Source organism: Felis catus, chromosome A2 (genome assembly GCF_018350175.1).
Source record: "Felis catus isolate Fca126 chromosome A2, F.catus_Fca126_mat1.0, whole genome shotgun sequence".
Classification (NCBI taxonomy): Eukaryota; Metazoa; Chordata; class Mammalia; order Carnivora; family Felidae; genus Felis; species Felis catus.
In genome coordinates, this window is record NC_058369.1 from 57903601 (window position 1) to 57919935 (window position 16335).

The 16335-nt window shown below is 56.6% G+C and overlaps 1 protein-coding gene across 7 annotated transcripts in view; it reads right to left on the reverse strand.

The window, feature by feature from the left end:
* Positions 1-16335, reverse strand: part of EEFSEC (eukaryotic elongation factor, selenocysteine-tRNA specific) — a 262800-nt gene that overhangs the window by 33381 nt on the left and 213084 nt on the right. For all 7 annotated transcript variants that reach the window (XM_045052028.1, XM_045052027.1, XM_023250076.2 and 4 more), the window contains exon 6: positions 14761-14917. In XM_045052028.1, coding sequence (XP_044907963.1) covers positions 14761-14917 — 157 coding nt within the window. The remainder of the gene's footprint in view (positions 1-14760; positions 14918-16335) is intronic.

The following is a 16335-nucleotide window of genomic DNA, read 5'->3' on the forward strand; positions in this document are numbered from 1 at the left end:
GGAGAACGAGGGCAAGGGCGAGGTGAGCCCCAAGCCTACGCATTGGGTGCCGGGTTCTCTCCCTGCTCTGGCCCGCCTGGCTCTACACCCCCTGGAATTCTACACTCTGCTGTCTCCCAGTCCTCTTTTAGCATCAAGACTGGAGCTTTGCAGTCGGACAAAGTGGGGTCCAGACTTAGCTCCCGTCCAATGACTTAGCTCCCGTCCAATGCCCAGCTCTATGACCTGTGTAGGGCCTCATCGAGACATCTGTACCGTGGAGACCAAGTGAGACGCTGGCTACCAAATACTCAGCCTTGAGATGGCTCTCCAAAGGCTCATGTTGGTGCAGTGACCAGTGTTGCGGTCGCTATTCTCCTCGCCTTCCTCAGGAGCACCTGCTGACAGGGAGGAGCCTGGGGAAAGCTCAGCGGCTTGCTGGAGCAGCAGTCACAGCAGGGGCAGCAAGCTCTGGGCTAGCACAGACACAATTCTAAGCGCCTGCATGGATCACTTGCAGAAGCATGTGCTGGGCTGGCTCCCTTTTGTCCTGACCACGGTCCTTCCCAGGAGGGCTGGGTGTAGTGTGGCCGCCAAAGTCAGAGGGCCGTCCAAGTGTAAGACCCAGGGCGAGTAATTTAACCTACAAGTAGTTCCCAAGTCCAAGGGCCATTGTAAGAACGAAATAGCATCGTTTATGTAAAGCATCGGGACCAGAGTCTGGCACACAGCAAGGGCTGAAGACCGGCCAGCAGGAGAGGCTGTACCAGTCTGCGCCATGCTTGGCCCTCCGGTCGCAGGTTTTTCTGCACTCCAGCATTCGGCTGGGAAGGCCAGCCACACCCCCTTGTCAGTAACTGTAATTACCAAGGCTCTCTGAATATGTGTTAAGTGTTTCGGTTAATGTGGTGAGTTCAGAATCTGGGGAGCTGATGCACAGGTTAACTCTTGTTACTCACACGTGTCTCTGAAGGTCTCGAGGTTTGGGGTGCATGACCAACTGCCATGGCAGTCCAGGGCACTGGGGATTAACACACGACATCTGGCAGGACTGCCCAAGCCAAGATTGTTCCATGATAGGATGTGGGGCTGGCTTCTGGTTTCTGGGACTTTCTTTCAGGTATTTAAGACTGCTGGTTGTCTGTTACATTAAGGCTTTCTGGAGAGACAGTACTGAGCCAATCACAAAAGTTCCCGTTAGCACTGCCTGAAACATTAAAGCAAATAACCAGTTTACCGTAATGATTTTATTTAGGCAGCATAAATGTATACGGAAAAAATGAAATTTTCCCTAAAACCACAAACTGGTAAGAAATTGGAGAGTTCTAGAGAGTGCTAAACAAAGAGAAGTACTTCTCAAAGAAGTTTCACTCAACCTGTAAGAATCCAGGTAAATAAAGGTGCTGTGTTTCTAGCACATGTCAGGCTGTAAAAAGGCTCTCCCTCCCCTCATGATTGCTGGGCCCAGATCTCAGGACCTCCCATCACCCCAGCACCCAGAGAACATTCCAGAAGACAAGGCCTAAGGGAAGAAATAGGCACAGCACTATAGTGTTGAGGCAGTGCAGGCGCCTGGGCTGAGTGGGTTGCAACTGGAGGCATTCCTGAGGCCCATTCTGCTGGCCACAGGGGACTCTGAGGCAGCTGGGGTGGAGTCTGTTTGGGATGCCCCCTGCTCAGCCCTCCTTATTCTGCACCCAGCAGGCATGGAGTCACTGCAGCTCATCCACCCTGCCCCTGCCTTGCTCTCCACACACCCACTGCCCCAAGGCTTGGGGCCTTCAGTCTCACTCTCCAACCAGTTGCCTGGGAGAGTTTTCCTACCGTGTCCTTGGCCTATACACCACCCACTTCCTGGAAGGGTAGCATGATATGCTACTGGCACCCAGTGAGCAGAGGCCAGGGATGCTGCTTAACATCCTAGAGCACACAGGACAGCCCCCACCACAGGGAACGACCCGGCCCCAGACGTCAGCAGTGCCGAGGCCAAGGAACCCTGACCTGACAGAGGCTGGGTGCCAAGCGTGGGGTTCAGGGCCTCAGGCCTGGGATTGAAGGTGCACAGCAAGAAGGACCTCCAGGGGGCTCAACTGTGGTTGACTCCATGTAAGACCACAGGGGAAAAAGTTCCACTGCGTTAAAAAACTCCTCCAAAACCACCATTTTAAACACGCTAAACTAAATGAATTCGTAACAGGGCACCTGAGTGGCTCAGCTGGCGAGGCATCTGACTCGGTTTCAGCTCTTGTCATGATCTTGTGGTTTTTGAGACTGAGTCCCACACTGGGCCCTGAGCTGACCGTGCACAGCCTGCTTGATTCTCTCTTTCTCTCTCTCTCTCTCTCTCTCTCTCTCTCTCTCTCTCTCTCTCTCCCCCTCCCTCCCTCTCAAAGTAACTAATTAAATATTAAAAAAGTAAGTTAGTAACATATAATGCATTTAGAACAACATCCCACACATCAGAAGAAGCAACAAATATGCCACACTCCTTCCAGCCTCTGTGTGTTAGCATACTCTGTTCCCTCTGTCCTGAATGCCTTTCCTCCCTTTCTCTAGCTGGGAAAACCCCCGCACTTTCAAGCCAGCTCAAGACTCACTGTCTGTGGAACCTTCCATCCCACTCCCACCCACTCTGGAGTGGTCACCTCATCCTTCCTGTCCACCCATCATGATGCTTAACTTTCTGTAGTCATCTCTGCAATACTTGTTTCCCCCTGGGGAGGGGCAGAAACCAATTCTCTGTGTTCGAGGCTGATGCTAGTCACAGGAGAGGGCCACAGCTGGAGCAAAGGGAGGGGAGTGAGAGAGACAGACAGAGACAGAGGCAGACAAAGAGAGAGAGAGGGCTCTGCAGACTTTGGCAAGTAGCAGCTCCTCCCCGCAGGCCCTGACTTAGCCTCCACAGGGCTATGGGAAAGGGCAGGACACCGCTGGATCGGGTCCCTTGCAGCCAGTTCTGCCTCACTGCTACCAGACCAGGGCCTTAACCTTGACTTCCAAAGGGACCTCCTGGTGCCCTTTCTTGCATGCGGGCCACAGCTCAGCAGCTGTGCGGCCCTGAGCCCCCTCCACACCAGCTATCTCTGGGCCACGGGCTGACTTCATCTCTTCCTTGACCCTGCTAACCACCACCTTCACCAGAAATCACAACTACATCACGCATGGTGAGCAAACTGACGTCACATGCATCCTGGGTGGTGCACGAAGAAGGACACGAGAGGGCCTCTGTGGGGTTCCTTCCAAAAATACACAACCTGAACTTAGTCATGAGGAAAGAGCAGATTGGCCCAAAGAGTGTATGTGGGAGACACCTGACCTGGACTCTTCAAAAACTCGTAGGAGACACGACAACCAAATGCAGGGTGTGAATCCTCCGTCAGGGAGAAGTTTTGAAAGACAGTATTGGGACCACTGGGGTAGTCTGAAAGTGGACTGTGTCCTAGACGGACATCCAGTTTCTCGAGAGAGAATCATGTTGTGGCTATACGGGAGGAGGCCTTTGTTCTTGGGGGCACGCACTGAGGTATGCCAGTGTCACTGCTGTTCCACAGCTATCATTCAAATGGCCCAGCACTCACACAGCAGGCTAACGTGACAACACGTTCACAACTGAAATCCAAGGGACTATGCGTGTTCAATAAACCAGTCTTCCAGCTTTTCCACGTGGTTGAAAGTATTCAGAAGGGTGGTCGGGAAAACCCTCAAAATAATCCTTCTTATAGATGAAGACACCGGGGCCCAGAAAGGTGACTACTCTAGCCAGGATTCCAACTCAGGTCTGGCCGCCTCCAAAGCTCTTGTTCTTTGAATGTACCCTGTTTCCACCTCCTAGAGGGGGCAGGAAATGTCAGGCATGCACAAACCCCAGCCCTGCCAGTGTCTTTCAGTAAAAGTCAATCTGGTCCTGGCAGGGGCTACTCTGGAGGCGGCCGGCTAAGAACTCTGATGAAATCCCAAGGACAGGTCACTGAGGTTGCCCGAGATTCCGCGCCAAACAGAGTCTACAGTTGCAACTGGGTGGGTGGGTGCGGAGAGCACATTTTAAAGGAAAAGAAAACCGGTTTCATTTCAAACCCCAGAGGGAGCACGCAACCTAATAGCCTATTGTGCGAGGGCTTATTTATGGGAACATGACAATACCCACAACCTCAGGACTTCTTGCGGCCCCTCCCTTTGGCACCAAGGCAAAGTTTCACTTTTTTTCTTTGCTGGCTTTCCAGAAGGCTCTCCATGAAACGGTGGCCATGAGAACTGCCTACTTCTACCTGGGGACTCTGGGGTCTGCTGGGCAGGTCATCTAGCTCCTCCAAGCCTCAGTGTACCCTTCCGGGAAATGGGCTGGGGGCTGCAGGAGGATGAAGAGGCAGCACATCAAGGGCTTGGCCGCAACAGAGGCTAGACACGGTAACCCCACCGGAGAACTGAGGATTTCAAGTAAAAACCTATATCCTCAGTCTCTCTTGAAAAATGAGAAGATCCGATCGCATGGTGGCCGTGCTGCAGCCCAGAACCACCCGTGTGGAGCTGAGTGGCGGCTGCCTGCTGGGATGTGGCAGCCTCAGCCTCAAAGCCCCCACGTGGAGGGGCCCGTGCTTCCGGGCCTGGGTGCCAGCACGCGGCAGGCAGATCAGGGCATCTTTGTGCACCAGCCTAATCCTCACAGCCCCCCAAGACTGCATCGTTAACCCCATTCATCAACTGAAAATGGAGGCTCTGAAGGCAGTGAGCTGCCCCGGATGCCTCAGCTGACCTACTGCATCCAGGGATCACGGTCTACAACACAGATGGCTGATTCTGGAACCCTTCTTTCTTACAAATGAAATGCAGAAAACTTCATTGATTTTTGTTCATACTGGAGGCACTTCCCACACCATCCGCCATGACCTGCTACAGCTGGAGAGGAGACCGGAGCCTGGGCTGCGTGGCACCATCCTGGCCCAGCCTGACGGCAGCAGGGCCACACTCGGACACTTTAAATTGCATGACATTTGCACCACAGGAAGTCCTTAGCCCAGCTCTCCCAGCCGAAGGTGGAAGGACCGTCAGGCATGCAAATGCAGGCAGCTGGAGGCGCAGGTCTGTTTCCAGAGCTTGCCTGAGCTGCCCGCCAGCTCCCATAGGGGCAGGCCCGTAGAAGAGCAGCTGGCATGGGGCTGCCTTGCCTTCCTGATGGGGGCAGGTGCCAGGACGAGGGGATCTTCCCATAGCGCCGGCTTTCTTGGGTACTTGATGGAGCCAGGGCATAACAAGGACATAAACAAGCACTTGGTCCCAAGTCCTCGATTCGGGGCTGAGGACTGGTCCATGGTGCTGCAGTTTTGCAGCGTCCTCGCAGGAGGAGAATCCACGCTGGGGGTCTGGGTGCATGCCTGTGCCAATGCTCAGGGCCAGCAGCAATGTCTGGGCAGCATGGGCTGAGGACCTATCCTTCTGCTGTGTGCAGACCTGTGCCCATTCTTCAGGACACGGCGAGAACGGGGCAGTGACACCCTAGGGAGGTGCCAAGAGCTGTGGCTGCCGTCTGGGAAAGCTGAGATGGGCTCACCTGGCACCCTGCCTCCCAGCCACCTCCATCCACAGCCCTCTGCCCCATGTAGCAGTACTTTCTCACTGGACTTGGGCTTCCAGCTGTATTCCCTCCGAGCCATCTCCCCTCCCCCAGAGGGGAACCTTGGGACCTGCAGACTTGACTCCATGAGCCAGGGCTGGCCCGCAAGGCACTCTGTGACCCTGGCTTGTCACCCTTCCTGCCGCTCTCCCTGCTGCAATCCTCAAATGCGCCTGAAGACTCAGGTTTCTGAGCACAGCCTTCTTTCCTTGTGGTTGGCCTGGGGAAGTCCTCTGATGAAGTCAGGAGTCTGTTCCAGTATCCACCTCCTCCGGGAAGCCTTTCTAGATTCCCATGCACGTGACACAGGTCTCACAGTCACTTGTGCACTGCAGCAGCCCTCTGCCTCCCTGCTTTCCCCGTGGCCTTCCTCAAACCATTCTCCAGAGGGATCGCTTTAAAAATGCAGATCAAATCGAGTCAGTCTTTCACTTAAGACCTTCCTCTGGTGGTTTCCCACAGACCCAAACTCCTACCGTGGCTCCTGCCCATGTCTCTGATGCCATCTCCCTGCATCTGCTCAGCTTGCTCATGTCCTTTGGGGGCAGTCCCCCCATGGCCCCATGGCACTTTGCAAACCCCTCTGAGAGGCACGCCTTGGCATCACCAGAGGGTCACTGCTGGTTCACTGCTGTCCATGTCTCCGACACACGGCTGTGAATGCAGCTCGGGGCCTTGGGAAGAGCATGTGGGTGGGGTGGGAGCTGCGTGGTGTGGGGCATGGCTCTTTGAGCCTCATCTGTGAGTTGGGGGTGACAATACTCCTTCCCAGGGTTGGTGGGAAGATAACTTTTCATGCACTGCCTCAAGCCATCTTCTGCAATGGAAATCTGATGTTATGTCCTGCTACAGGCCCCCCAACAATTCCTCTCTGCACTAGGGTAGAGATGAGCAGCCTCCTGGGCCTCGCCAGACCCCATGTGGTGGCTCCCGCCTGTCCTCACTCCCATCACCCACCGGTTTCCTGGGCCATTACCCCCACAGGTGCCGATCTTTTCTGCCTCAGAGCTCCACTCGAGTACCTCCTTGCCTGGGACACTCCCCCTACTCTGCTTGAAGGACTCCTATTCATCCTCCAGGGCCTAGTATCATGCCACTGCCCCAGGAAGTCTTCCTAACCCCAGACGGAGTCAGTCTTGCTTTGTACTCTCAGAGCACCATGCACCTTCCCTGCACAGCCTGATGAGGTCTGCCAAATGGCAAACACTTGGGAGATGCGTTCGTTTTCCCAGCTGCTGTGGGCTGACTTGTGTGCCTCAGATTCACCTGTTGCAGTCCTAACGCCCTGCACCTCAGGATGTGACTGTATTTGGAGACAGGGCCTTCAAGGAGGTGACTAAGGTAAAATGAGGTCATATGGGGGCACCCTAATCCAATCTGGCCAGTGTCCTTATAAGAAAAGGGACTTATTGGGGTGCCTGCGTGGCTCAGTCAGTTGAGCGTCCAACTTCGGTTCAGGTCATGATCTCACAGTCTGTGAGTTTGAGCCCTGCATTGGGCTCTGTGTTCATGGCTCAGAGCCTGGAGCCTGCTTCGGATTCTGTCTCCCTCTCTCTCTCTGCCCTTCCCCTGCTCACTCTCACTCTCTCTGGAAAAAAAAAAAAAGAGAGAAAAAAGAAAAGGGACTTAGGACAGAGACATGCAAACAGGGACAGCCACATGAAAGAGACAGGGAGAACACGGCCATCTGCAAGCCAAGGAGAGGGGCTGCTAAAGAAACCAGCCCTGCTGACATCTCGATCTTGGACTACCAGCCTCCAGAACGGAGGGGATAAGTGGTCCTGGTTTTGGCCACCCGGCCTATGGTTCTTGTACAGCAGCCACAGAAGACCCCCCACACTAACCATGCTGCAAACCCCATGAGAACAGGGGTCACGTGGGCTTTTGTCACTGTGGTCCTTCTAGAGCCTAGCCCAGGGATGACACATAAGAGGGGCTCAAACACTCATTGCTGAGTGGATGAATGACTGGCTATGGGCTCCCAGAGCAGGTCCGTGTCCTCTTGGAGCCTACGTGCCCAGAACACCCCGCACTGCTTCTGATACAGAGAAGGTACCAGTAGAGAACCAGACAAAGGTACAGTGAGCTTGTGCCAATGTCCGTGTCCTGGCCAGCTGGCTGTCTCTGAGCTTGAACAGTGGGGTGTGTTGTGGTTCAGTGTGTGCCCTGGCCACCACTGGGCTCAGCCCCAGCCACCTCCTCCTGCCACGTGACCTCAGGAAAGCTGCTTGGGCTCCCTGCTGGTTTGGGTCCCTCCTCTGTGAAGTGTGGGTGCTGTCAGGCCCGCCTCCCTAGGCTGCCGGGAGGATGCAGTGGTCTGCCTACGTGAGGACGCACTCCCTGGTGCAAAGCGAGGGCTCCAGAGTGGCCACCATCTGTGCCACTACTACCATTATCCCCTGCTATGGGCCCTGCCTGCCGCTCGCTGCTTTCCTGGATGGCTGCTATCCCTGCCGTGGGTCCCCATGCTGCAGACTCCTAAGTCTGGCTGCTGGCCCATCTGGCTTCAGACAACATCCCTGAACAGCTCTTAGAGGCCATGCATCTACTGTTTCACCAATTACCTGCTCAGGCCAAGGGACTCTGTTCTCAATCAGAAGGGAAATGTATAATCCTTGCTTGTCACCAAATGCAAAGTGCCTTCCAGGATCAATCAAGGGGAGGGGTCCTGGTAGCAGAGCCCATCTCAGCTTGAGAGAGGTTAACTCTCCCTGCTCTGCCATGGGGCTGGGGCCCTCGGTGGACACGTGGGACCCCCAGTGAGGACAGGGGCTTGGTGGGTGAGAGCAACACACAACCCCGGCCACCATTCACAGAGGCCCTTGTGATGGGTCAGCTACCGTGGGCAGGGATTAGTGGTCTAATCCCCATTCCCTTCTTGGAAATCAGAAGTTTTCCTTGGTCTTAGCACCAAGGGGCTGAAGCTCCGACTGGGGGTGGCCTGCCAAAATCAGAAGGGGCTGCCTGTCTCTGCAGGTCATGCCCTGTGCTGTGCCCAGGGACCTTCCGAGGAACTGGGCCTACAGCACCTGCAGCCCTGGCCTGGTCCACCTACCCTCCTGGGCCGACCGGGCATAGAGAGCCGGTGATGCAGAAGAGGTGGCGCTGCCCTGCCCAGTACTCAGCCTCCGACGGGGCACCCGGGGACTTTCCTTCCACAGCCTACATCCAGGACCTCCCTCCCCTCTGGCACATTCCAGGACTTGGACAGGGCCTGGCACCTGAAGGGCCTGATAAACAGCCGATGAGAGACAGACAAATGGAGGTGCAGGGCTACCCCTGGAGTCCTGGGACACAAAGGGAGGTCGTTTCGGCATGTGGGTGCTCGGGCAGTCTGCCTGAACGGAGGCCTGGGAAAGAGCCCTGAAGGAAAGAGCTTCTGAGAAAAGAGCCAGCTGGTAGGGCCTCTGCACCCCTCGCTCCTGGTGGCCACTGTGCATCTCCCTGGGGGCTGAAGAGGCAGGAGGAGACTCTGGGCTCTTACTAGCTGCCGGGGCCTGTGATCAAGGGGCCTCAGTTTCCCCATCTGTGAACTGGGGAAGAAACAGAAGGACTCCATCCCTTCAGCCCTGGCCTCCTCTTGCACAAGTGCTCTGGGCAGTGCCAGAGAGGAGCACCAAGTGGTGGTCTGGAGTCACGTGCACCTCCAGAGGAGGGCTCTGGTTTGGGTCTGCAGAGTGGTCCGGGCAAAGAGAGAGGAACGAGGCCCTGGGAAGAGGTGAGGGGAGTATTCCCACAGCCAGCGTATGGGTGCAAAAAGTGGCGCCCAGAGCAGGCACTCCCCCATCCACAGCCCCTCCCACTGGCCACAGGGTTCTAGAGAACACCACACATCTGATTCCAGTTCTCTCCACTCACCTCCTTCTCCTCTTCCCTCTCAATCCCTGCCCGGACAGCAACCTCTCTGGGAAATTTGCCTTTTCCTTCCCTCAGCATGGCCACTCTCCCTGCCCTGTTTCCCAGCCATGTGCCCTTAGGGACACCCACCATGGTGACTGCAAACTGCTGGTCTGGGCTTCCGTCTCTTCCACAGGGACGTGCCGTGGGGCAGGACTCTGTCCACTGGGTCTCTGCATCCCCAGCCCTGAGCCTCCCCTGAAGTTTGCAGAGCTAGGCAGACTGGTACCCTCTCTCAAGTCCTCTTTAAAGCACCAGAACCCCCAAAGCCATGTCACAAGGAATTGCTGGGCCGAGGGGGGTCTGATGATGCTGGTGCCTGCCTGCTTTGGAGGAGTTTCTGGAGAGGCCCGTGGCATACTAGGCCCCAGGCTCTGTGGCCCCCACAGGCCTGAGTTCAACCGTTTGTTCATCCCAGTCCAGTCTGTCCCACTGAATTCCTTCATTTCATTCATTGTGCAAGCAGCATTTCTTATTCCGTGGAAAGCCAGCCCCTGTCGTGAATTGGGATGGTATGCCAAAGACCCGAACACCTGTGGTTGGTTTCAGGGGACAGAAGCTGAAGCCAGCGTGGCTTAGGGACCCTCCTCGGAACACCCATTGGAGGCGAGCAGGCAGTGGTTCTCTAGAAGTGCCACCACCCTGCTGGGGGCCACACAGCAGCCCCCCCCCCCCGTCCCATCTCTCAGGCCCTCTGCCCAAGGGCCCGCCCAGCAGAATGACTACGACAGACCCCTTCTCCCACACAGGGCCAGAGGGCCAGAGCTGTGCTTCCTCACCTCCCCACCAGCCCTGCATGGGAGGAGCCAAGGCTCAGGGGGCGTTGTGGGCAGTGGGCAGCAGAGGGGTGTTGTAGGTTCAATCCCAGCTCTGACGCTTCCTACGGAGCGACACTGGGCAAGCTGCATTGCTTATCCACCAAGCCTCAGTTTCCTCATCTGTGAATCGGCGACACTCCGATGCCATGGGTGCCAACCTTTCTGGGGCTTCACAGGGCCCCCTCGGACAGCGGCCACGGCTCCTGGAGAGCAGTAAGCAGAAGTTCCTTCTGGGTTCTCACTACAAGTACAATGCCACGCATTTGTTTTTCTTTTCTCATCTGCCTCGGGTCCATTTGGTTGTGATTAGTAATAGTTGAAAGGGTATCAAAGATCACCTAAATCCGGTGACCCTAAATGCGAATTATTAGCAGGACCCGAGACCTCTGTTTCGGGGACTGAGGGAGAGCCTGGCTGCCCCAGTCCGGGTCGACTTCCTGACATGTACGAGGCAGGGTGGTCTCGGCGGGGCAGGTAGGGCAGGCCCGTGGAGAGGACAAGGCCCTCGCTGTGGCCGCCAGTGGTTGCGGTTCTCAGTCGCTGCTGCTCTGGCTTTTCCAAGGCACGTGTCTGCTCAGAGCTCTGTGACTCGTGAGTTGTGCAGTCACTCGACTAGGGGCAGCGATGCACATCACACCAGCGGTACTTGGGGCCCAGGGCTCTGCAGTCACAAGGCCATAAGCTGCACGTGTACCGTGGGCCATCCCTGCCCATACTGCTAGCACAAACCACACACACTCCTCCCCAGACTGGTGGGTCCAGGAGTACCCTGTGGGAGATGGGCCACCCAAAAAGCTTGCCACATTCTACCAAGGTACACTTATCAACCTACTAGGCAATTGCCGGTGTCTGAGGCATTGTTTCAGGAGATAAAGTTGCGTGTGTATGTTTACCTCCTCCCCTAGAGTAAGTGGCTCATGGCTGTCATGAGGGACAGTGCCTTTCTCCCCTCACTTGACTCTTTTCTGGCAGAAGTCATTTACCCCGCAGAGTGGGGTATATGGGGTTGGGGGGGGGCAGCTATGGTCCCAGCTTCCCCACCCGCCCCGGGCTGCCTCTCAGAGCCGGAGCTGGTGCTGGGACACTGGTACGGCGTGGAGGGCGGGAACTGCAGGACAGCACTCACCAGGGCGGGCCATGGCAGCCTGGGCCAGGCTGCCCAGCACAAGGGTCTCTCCCACCATGTGTGGGCCCCGTGGCGCCAGCTCTCCAAAGCCCTGGTGCCTGTCTTGGGGCTGGTGGGGCAGGCAGGGACTGCCCACTGAGACCATGTTCAAGGCGCTCTGCCCCTTTGCTCCCGAGGCCTGCGTGGAGACAGAGGCAACCAGCCTGGCTCCACGAGGACGCACCGGGTACCGAAGCAGCACCTGGGAAGCACGGACACTACGGCACGGACAGGATCCTCAGCAGGGTCCTCATCTCTGCCCGCAAAGCCCTCCACCTACTCTCTTTGCAGTAAGGTGACCCGGTGGGCTCCCAGCTCATCTCACAGGGCCTCTCAGCCTCCCAGGACTTAAAATGAGGCCACTTTTTTGAAGGGAGCAGCTGCATACATGTGGGGCTTTCTGACCTCGAGGCCTCCTCCAAGACCTGGGATAGCTCCTCGGGTGTCAGGATGGGACTGTCTCACTAGCCCCACAGATTTTGGGGAGCATTTCCCGGGGGAAGCAACAGGCCTAGTGTCAGGACCCTTTTCTCAGAGGCCGGTGTCTATGGCTCCGTAAAACACCGTTTCCATATTAGGGTTCACCTTTGGCTTGTGAACTTGAGGACCAAGTGTCCATCTTGAAATTCAAGTAGGAGTTACAAGTCACCGTGGGCCAAACCCAGCCAAAAGGTAGGTTTTGTTTAGTTTGGACAGTTTAAAATTTTTAGCCATAAGTTTTACATAAACATTAAATTAGATACAATTTGATTACTGGGCATATAGCAAGAGACCTGAGTGGCACAGCCCCCGCCACCCTGTCTCTTGCCTGCCACTTGGTCTGTTCAACACCTGCTTGGCCCTGTCGGGATCTGGCCTTGCCACCTGAGTTCAGAGGCCCCAGGGAGCAGGCGGGCCTGGAGGTCAGGGGCTGATGGGAAGATACCCAAAGATCTTCAGTCGGCCTCCCCCCACTGTGTTGCCCTGTGGAGCTAGCACCAAGGGCCATGGGCCACATTTGACCCCAGCCCCCCCACAACCTGTGGGCTGGGACAGCTCCCCTGGGCTGCTCCAGCTCTGGGAGGCTTGGGCTGTGCAGGGCCATGACCCCGGGCCTCCACGGCCGGCACTTCCAGCCTGCAGCCGGCAGCGCCCCTCCTCCTCCACCTGGCACTGGGTGTCTCGGGTTCGCTGAAGAGTCTTTCACAATTAATGAACTTCAAAAAGGTTAAAAGTAATTCTTCATGGGAGGAATCGGCAGGAAAAGACAAGCAGGAGGGGGGTGTGGAGTTGGGGGGGCGGGGATGAAGGAATCTGACCAGTTATATTTAATAAAAAGCTTAAAAGCCACAAACAGGAAGCAGACCTATTAAAAAGGCAACACTGATCTAACAAAGGAATGTGAACTTGAGTTGACTGAAGCCGCGGCACTGTGTCTCCCTCCCTGTACTCCCACCCCAGTACCCAGAGCCCCCAAACAAGCCTCCTCTTGTACTCTGGCCTGTTTTGAGAACACCCCAACTCGGAGTTTGCCTTGGGCTAGGGGAAGGGGGCTGAGGGGAAGGTCAGCATGACCCCCCAAAAAAGGAAACAGACGGTGCTGACCTTCCCTCGTCTGGACCAGCAGGCCCCTGCCACCGGGGGAGGGGTGAGTGCTCCGGGGTGCAATCCCCCCCAACTCCAGGCAGCTCCCTTCCTGCCCTCCCAGTGCCCTGTACCCCTCCTTCCCAGTGAGCCCCCACAGGGACAGGCCCAAAGCCCTGGGAAGTGAGGTCTGGACCTTGGCCTGCCCGGCTCATGCCCTGTGTGTGTTTCTTGGAACCCAGAGCAGGACACTGTGGACCCTGGTTGGGCTGAGGTAATGACCAGGAGCAGTGGAGAGGACAGGACAGGAGCTTAAAGCCTGGTATCATGGTCACTTTGCCTGCCCCAAGGGAGTATGTCCAACTGTGATGGAGCTGAGTCCCACCTTGACGGGGACCTCGGGGTGCAAACAGCAGATCCGAGTGCCACAGGGAGGCAGGCCTCCGGTGCCCACTGCTCTTCCTCATGCGAGGGCAAATCCCACACATGACCCTCTGAGCTCAAGGAAGGACTAGGGAGGCAAGGGCCCTTGGCCAGGCTCTCAGGAGAGCAGAGGGTGCTGACTTCACTTGGCGAGCTGCCAGGGAACTTGGCCAGGGCACCACCCCACCTGAAGATGTCACTCAAGAAGCTCTACACCAACATCGTGTTGCTGACTTGATCTGAACCTCCCCGTGGCTTTCCAACCCTCACAGAATAAAACCCAGAGCCCTGCAGATACGCAGGGTACAGCAACATGCTGATGCGAAGTCGGGGTTTCTCTGTAAAATCCTTCAACTCTGTTGCATGTCTGAAAACTGGTGTAACATACTGCTGGGGAAGAAAAGTGACATCCCACACACCTCCCGGCTTGTGCCAAACAAGCAGTCCTCAAGTCAGGGCCTTCGTACATATCCCCTCTCTCCACGAACATTCTTTCCCTTGGTGTCAGTGGGGCTCCCTCCTTCCCTTTGGTCAGGCCCCTACTCAACTATTCTCGCCTCAGAGAGATCTTCCCTAATTGCCCTGTCCAGAGGCACACACAGTGATTCTCCCCCTCACCCTCCTTTATTTTTCTGTGAGGCACAGTCAATACTCATTCAGTGCATTCCCACCTACCCCCTCCCATGACCGTGGCAGCCTGCAGGGTGTGCAGCGGGACCTCAAGAATATGGGTGTGGGGTACACGCAGGAGTGATGGGATGGAGGGCTGAACTAAAGAAATCCAAGGGCTCTATTCCCAAGAGCAAATGCACACCCTTGATCCCGCCATGGACAAGCCCCAACTCAGGTTGCACAGAGCCTCCGCACCTACTGGTCTCCACGGGGCAAAAAAGGAGGTGGCAACTCACATTCTGGCTACTGGGGCAGCGTGCCAGGCCCCTGGTGGTCTCTCTCACCAACTTTTCCTTCAAAGCAACTGTCAGATCAGTACTGGTACCATACTTCACAGCCAAGCCAGGTAATACATTCAAGGTCACCCCTATATGGTAACGGTGGAGCAGGAGCTCAGACTCAGACCTTGACCTTGGCTCTGCCCAGAGGCTAACTCCACGCCAAGCCCCTCCAGGACCCATCCCGGCTCTTCAGCCACAGGGGACCAAAGGCCATGAGGCCGAGTGGGCTGGGCCCCGTGTATCAGCTCAGGCAGGCTGAACATCCTGAGCCAAGGGGCACTGTCCGTGCACTGTCTCTGCTGTCTCTCCATGCCTGCATGGTGCCTGCCAGTGGGAGGAAGTGACTGCACTCACCAGGGATGTGGATCTTGAACTTGCCGCTCTGGCCGAAGGCGCTGTCGATGACCCCCAGCTCCCCAGTGGACAGGTGCACCTTGAGGCCCACGAAGAGCTGTATGTTGGTCTCCTTTTTGAACAGGGAGCGGCCGATCACGCTGTGGTCGTCTATCACCTGTCACCACACACCCGGCCCCGGAGAGACAATCAGTGTGTGCTGGAGGAGCCTGGGACTGCCGCTGCCCCTACCCGGCCCTGGGGTGATCTGTCTTGCCGACAAAGGAACGCACTGGAGTCACGTGGCAACCAGCCCTCATCACCACCACTGACCACCGCTGAGCTTCGGCTGCCGGCAAGCTGGCCGTGAGAGCTTTGTGTGGCTCACGCGTAGCACACGGCAGCAATGGGAGGGAGGCACTGTTTCCCCACTTCACAGATGTAGAACTGGAGGCATAGCAGAGTTAGGCCATCCGTCCCAGGTCACAGAGCTCCCAGGGCAGACTGAGCTCAGAACCCACAACCTCCCTGCCCGTACCAGCCTCGGCATGGCCACTGTGCCCTGCCTGTCTCCAAGCACCTGTCTAATGATGGCTAGAGGCATTCTCCTCATGAAAGCTTGCTCAGACTCCCCAGGTCGAGAGGATGACATCCACACTTGAGTCTGCACCAAGGTTTTCCAGAACTTGCCTCACCCTCTCTCCAGTTTCCCCTCCCACAAGGAGTGTCCGAGAACTTGGTCTCTGCCTCCTCATCCCGCTAAACACATATGCATTTCAGCCAAGGCTTTACTCACTCTGCTCAGGGCCCCTTCCTGGCCTGGCCCACATCTACCTACACCACACCTCACCGCCTCTTCTCTGTGATGCCCTCTGGCCCCAACCCCAGGAGAGGCCCCAGCTTCCCTGTCTCCCTGCTGGCCATGGCCAGGCCCTGCGCTGCCCAGCCTGTGCCCCCTCACTCTTTGTGGAGGCCCAGGCCACAGAAGGGACACACACGTGCATGAAAAGCCGACCTAGTACAGCCCTGATTTCAGCAAGAGCTGTGTTCACCTTGAACCTCTCCCCAGGGGACTGAGTGCGGGGAAGGCTGAAGTGTCACTCTCCCCTCCTGTGGCCTCCCCTGCCCTTCCTGGCTCCTTTCCAGGGCCTGTGCCAGGAATGTGCCAGGCCTCTGTGTAAAAGAGAGAAAGAGGGACATGTGTATGTGTGTGTGTGCATGTTGAAGACTAGACCCTCCAGATGACCTCAAACGGGCTAATGAGCTTCTTGAGATTTGCTGCTACTTCAGAGCAGGGCCCGTGCTTGACCTGGCGTCCGGCATGCTGGGTCCCACACAGGTGCCACAGAGCAAATGGGGGAGGCTTCTTCTTGCTCTCCAGGCCCTGTGCACCGGCTTGGGTGCTTCTGGGGACCAGGGTTGAGTCTGAGCAGGCGTCAGCCCGGGCAGCAGCATGGAGACTGGAGTGCTGCCAGCGGTGGGGACTGCAGCCTCCAAGTGTTCTCCTCCTGAGGCCGAGATTCATGGGGGAGCCCCATGGGCCGGGCTGTCCTCAACCTCAGAAACCTCTCACTTCTGCCCAAGACACCAAGATTT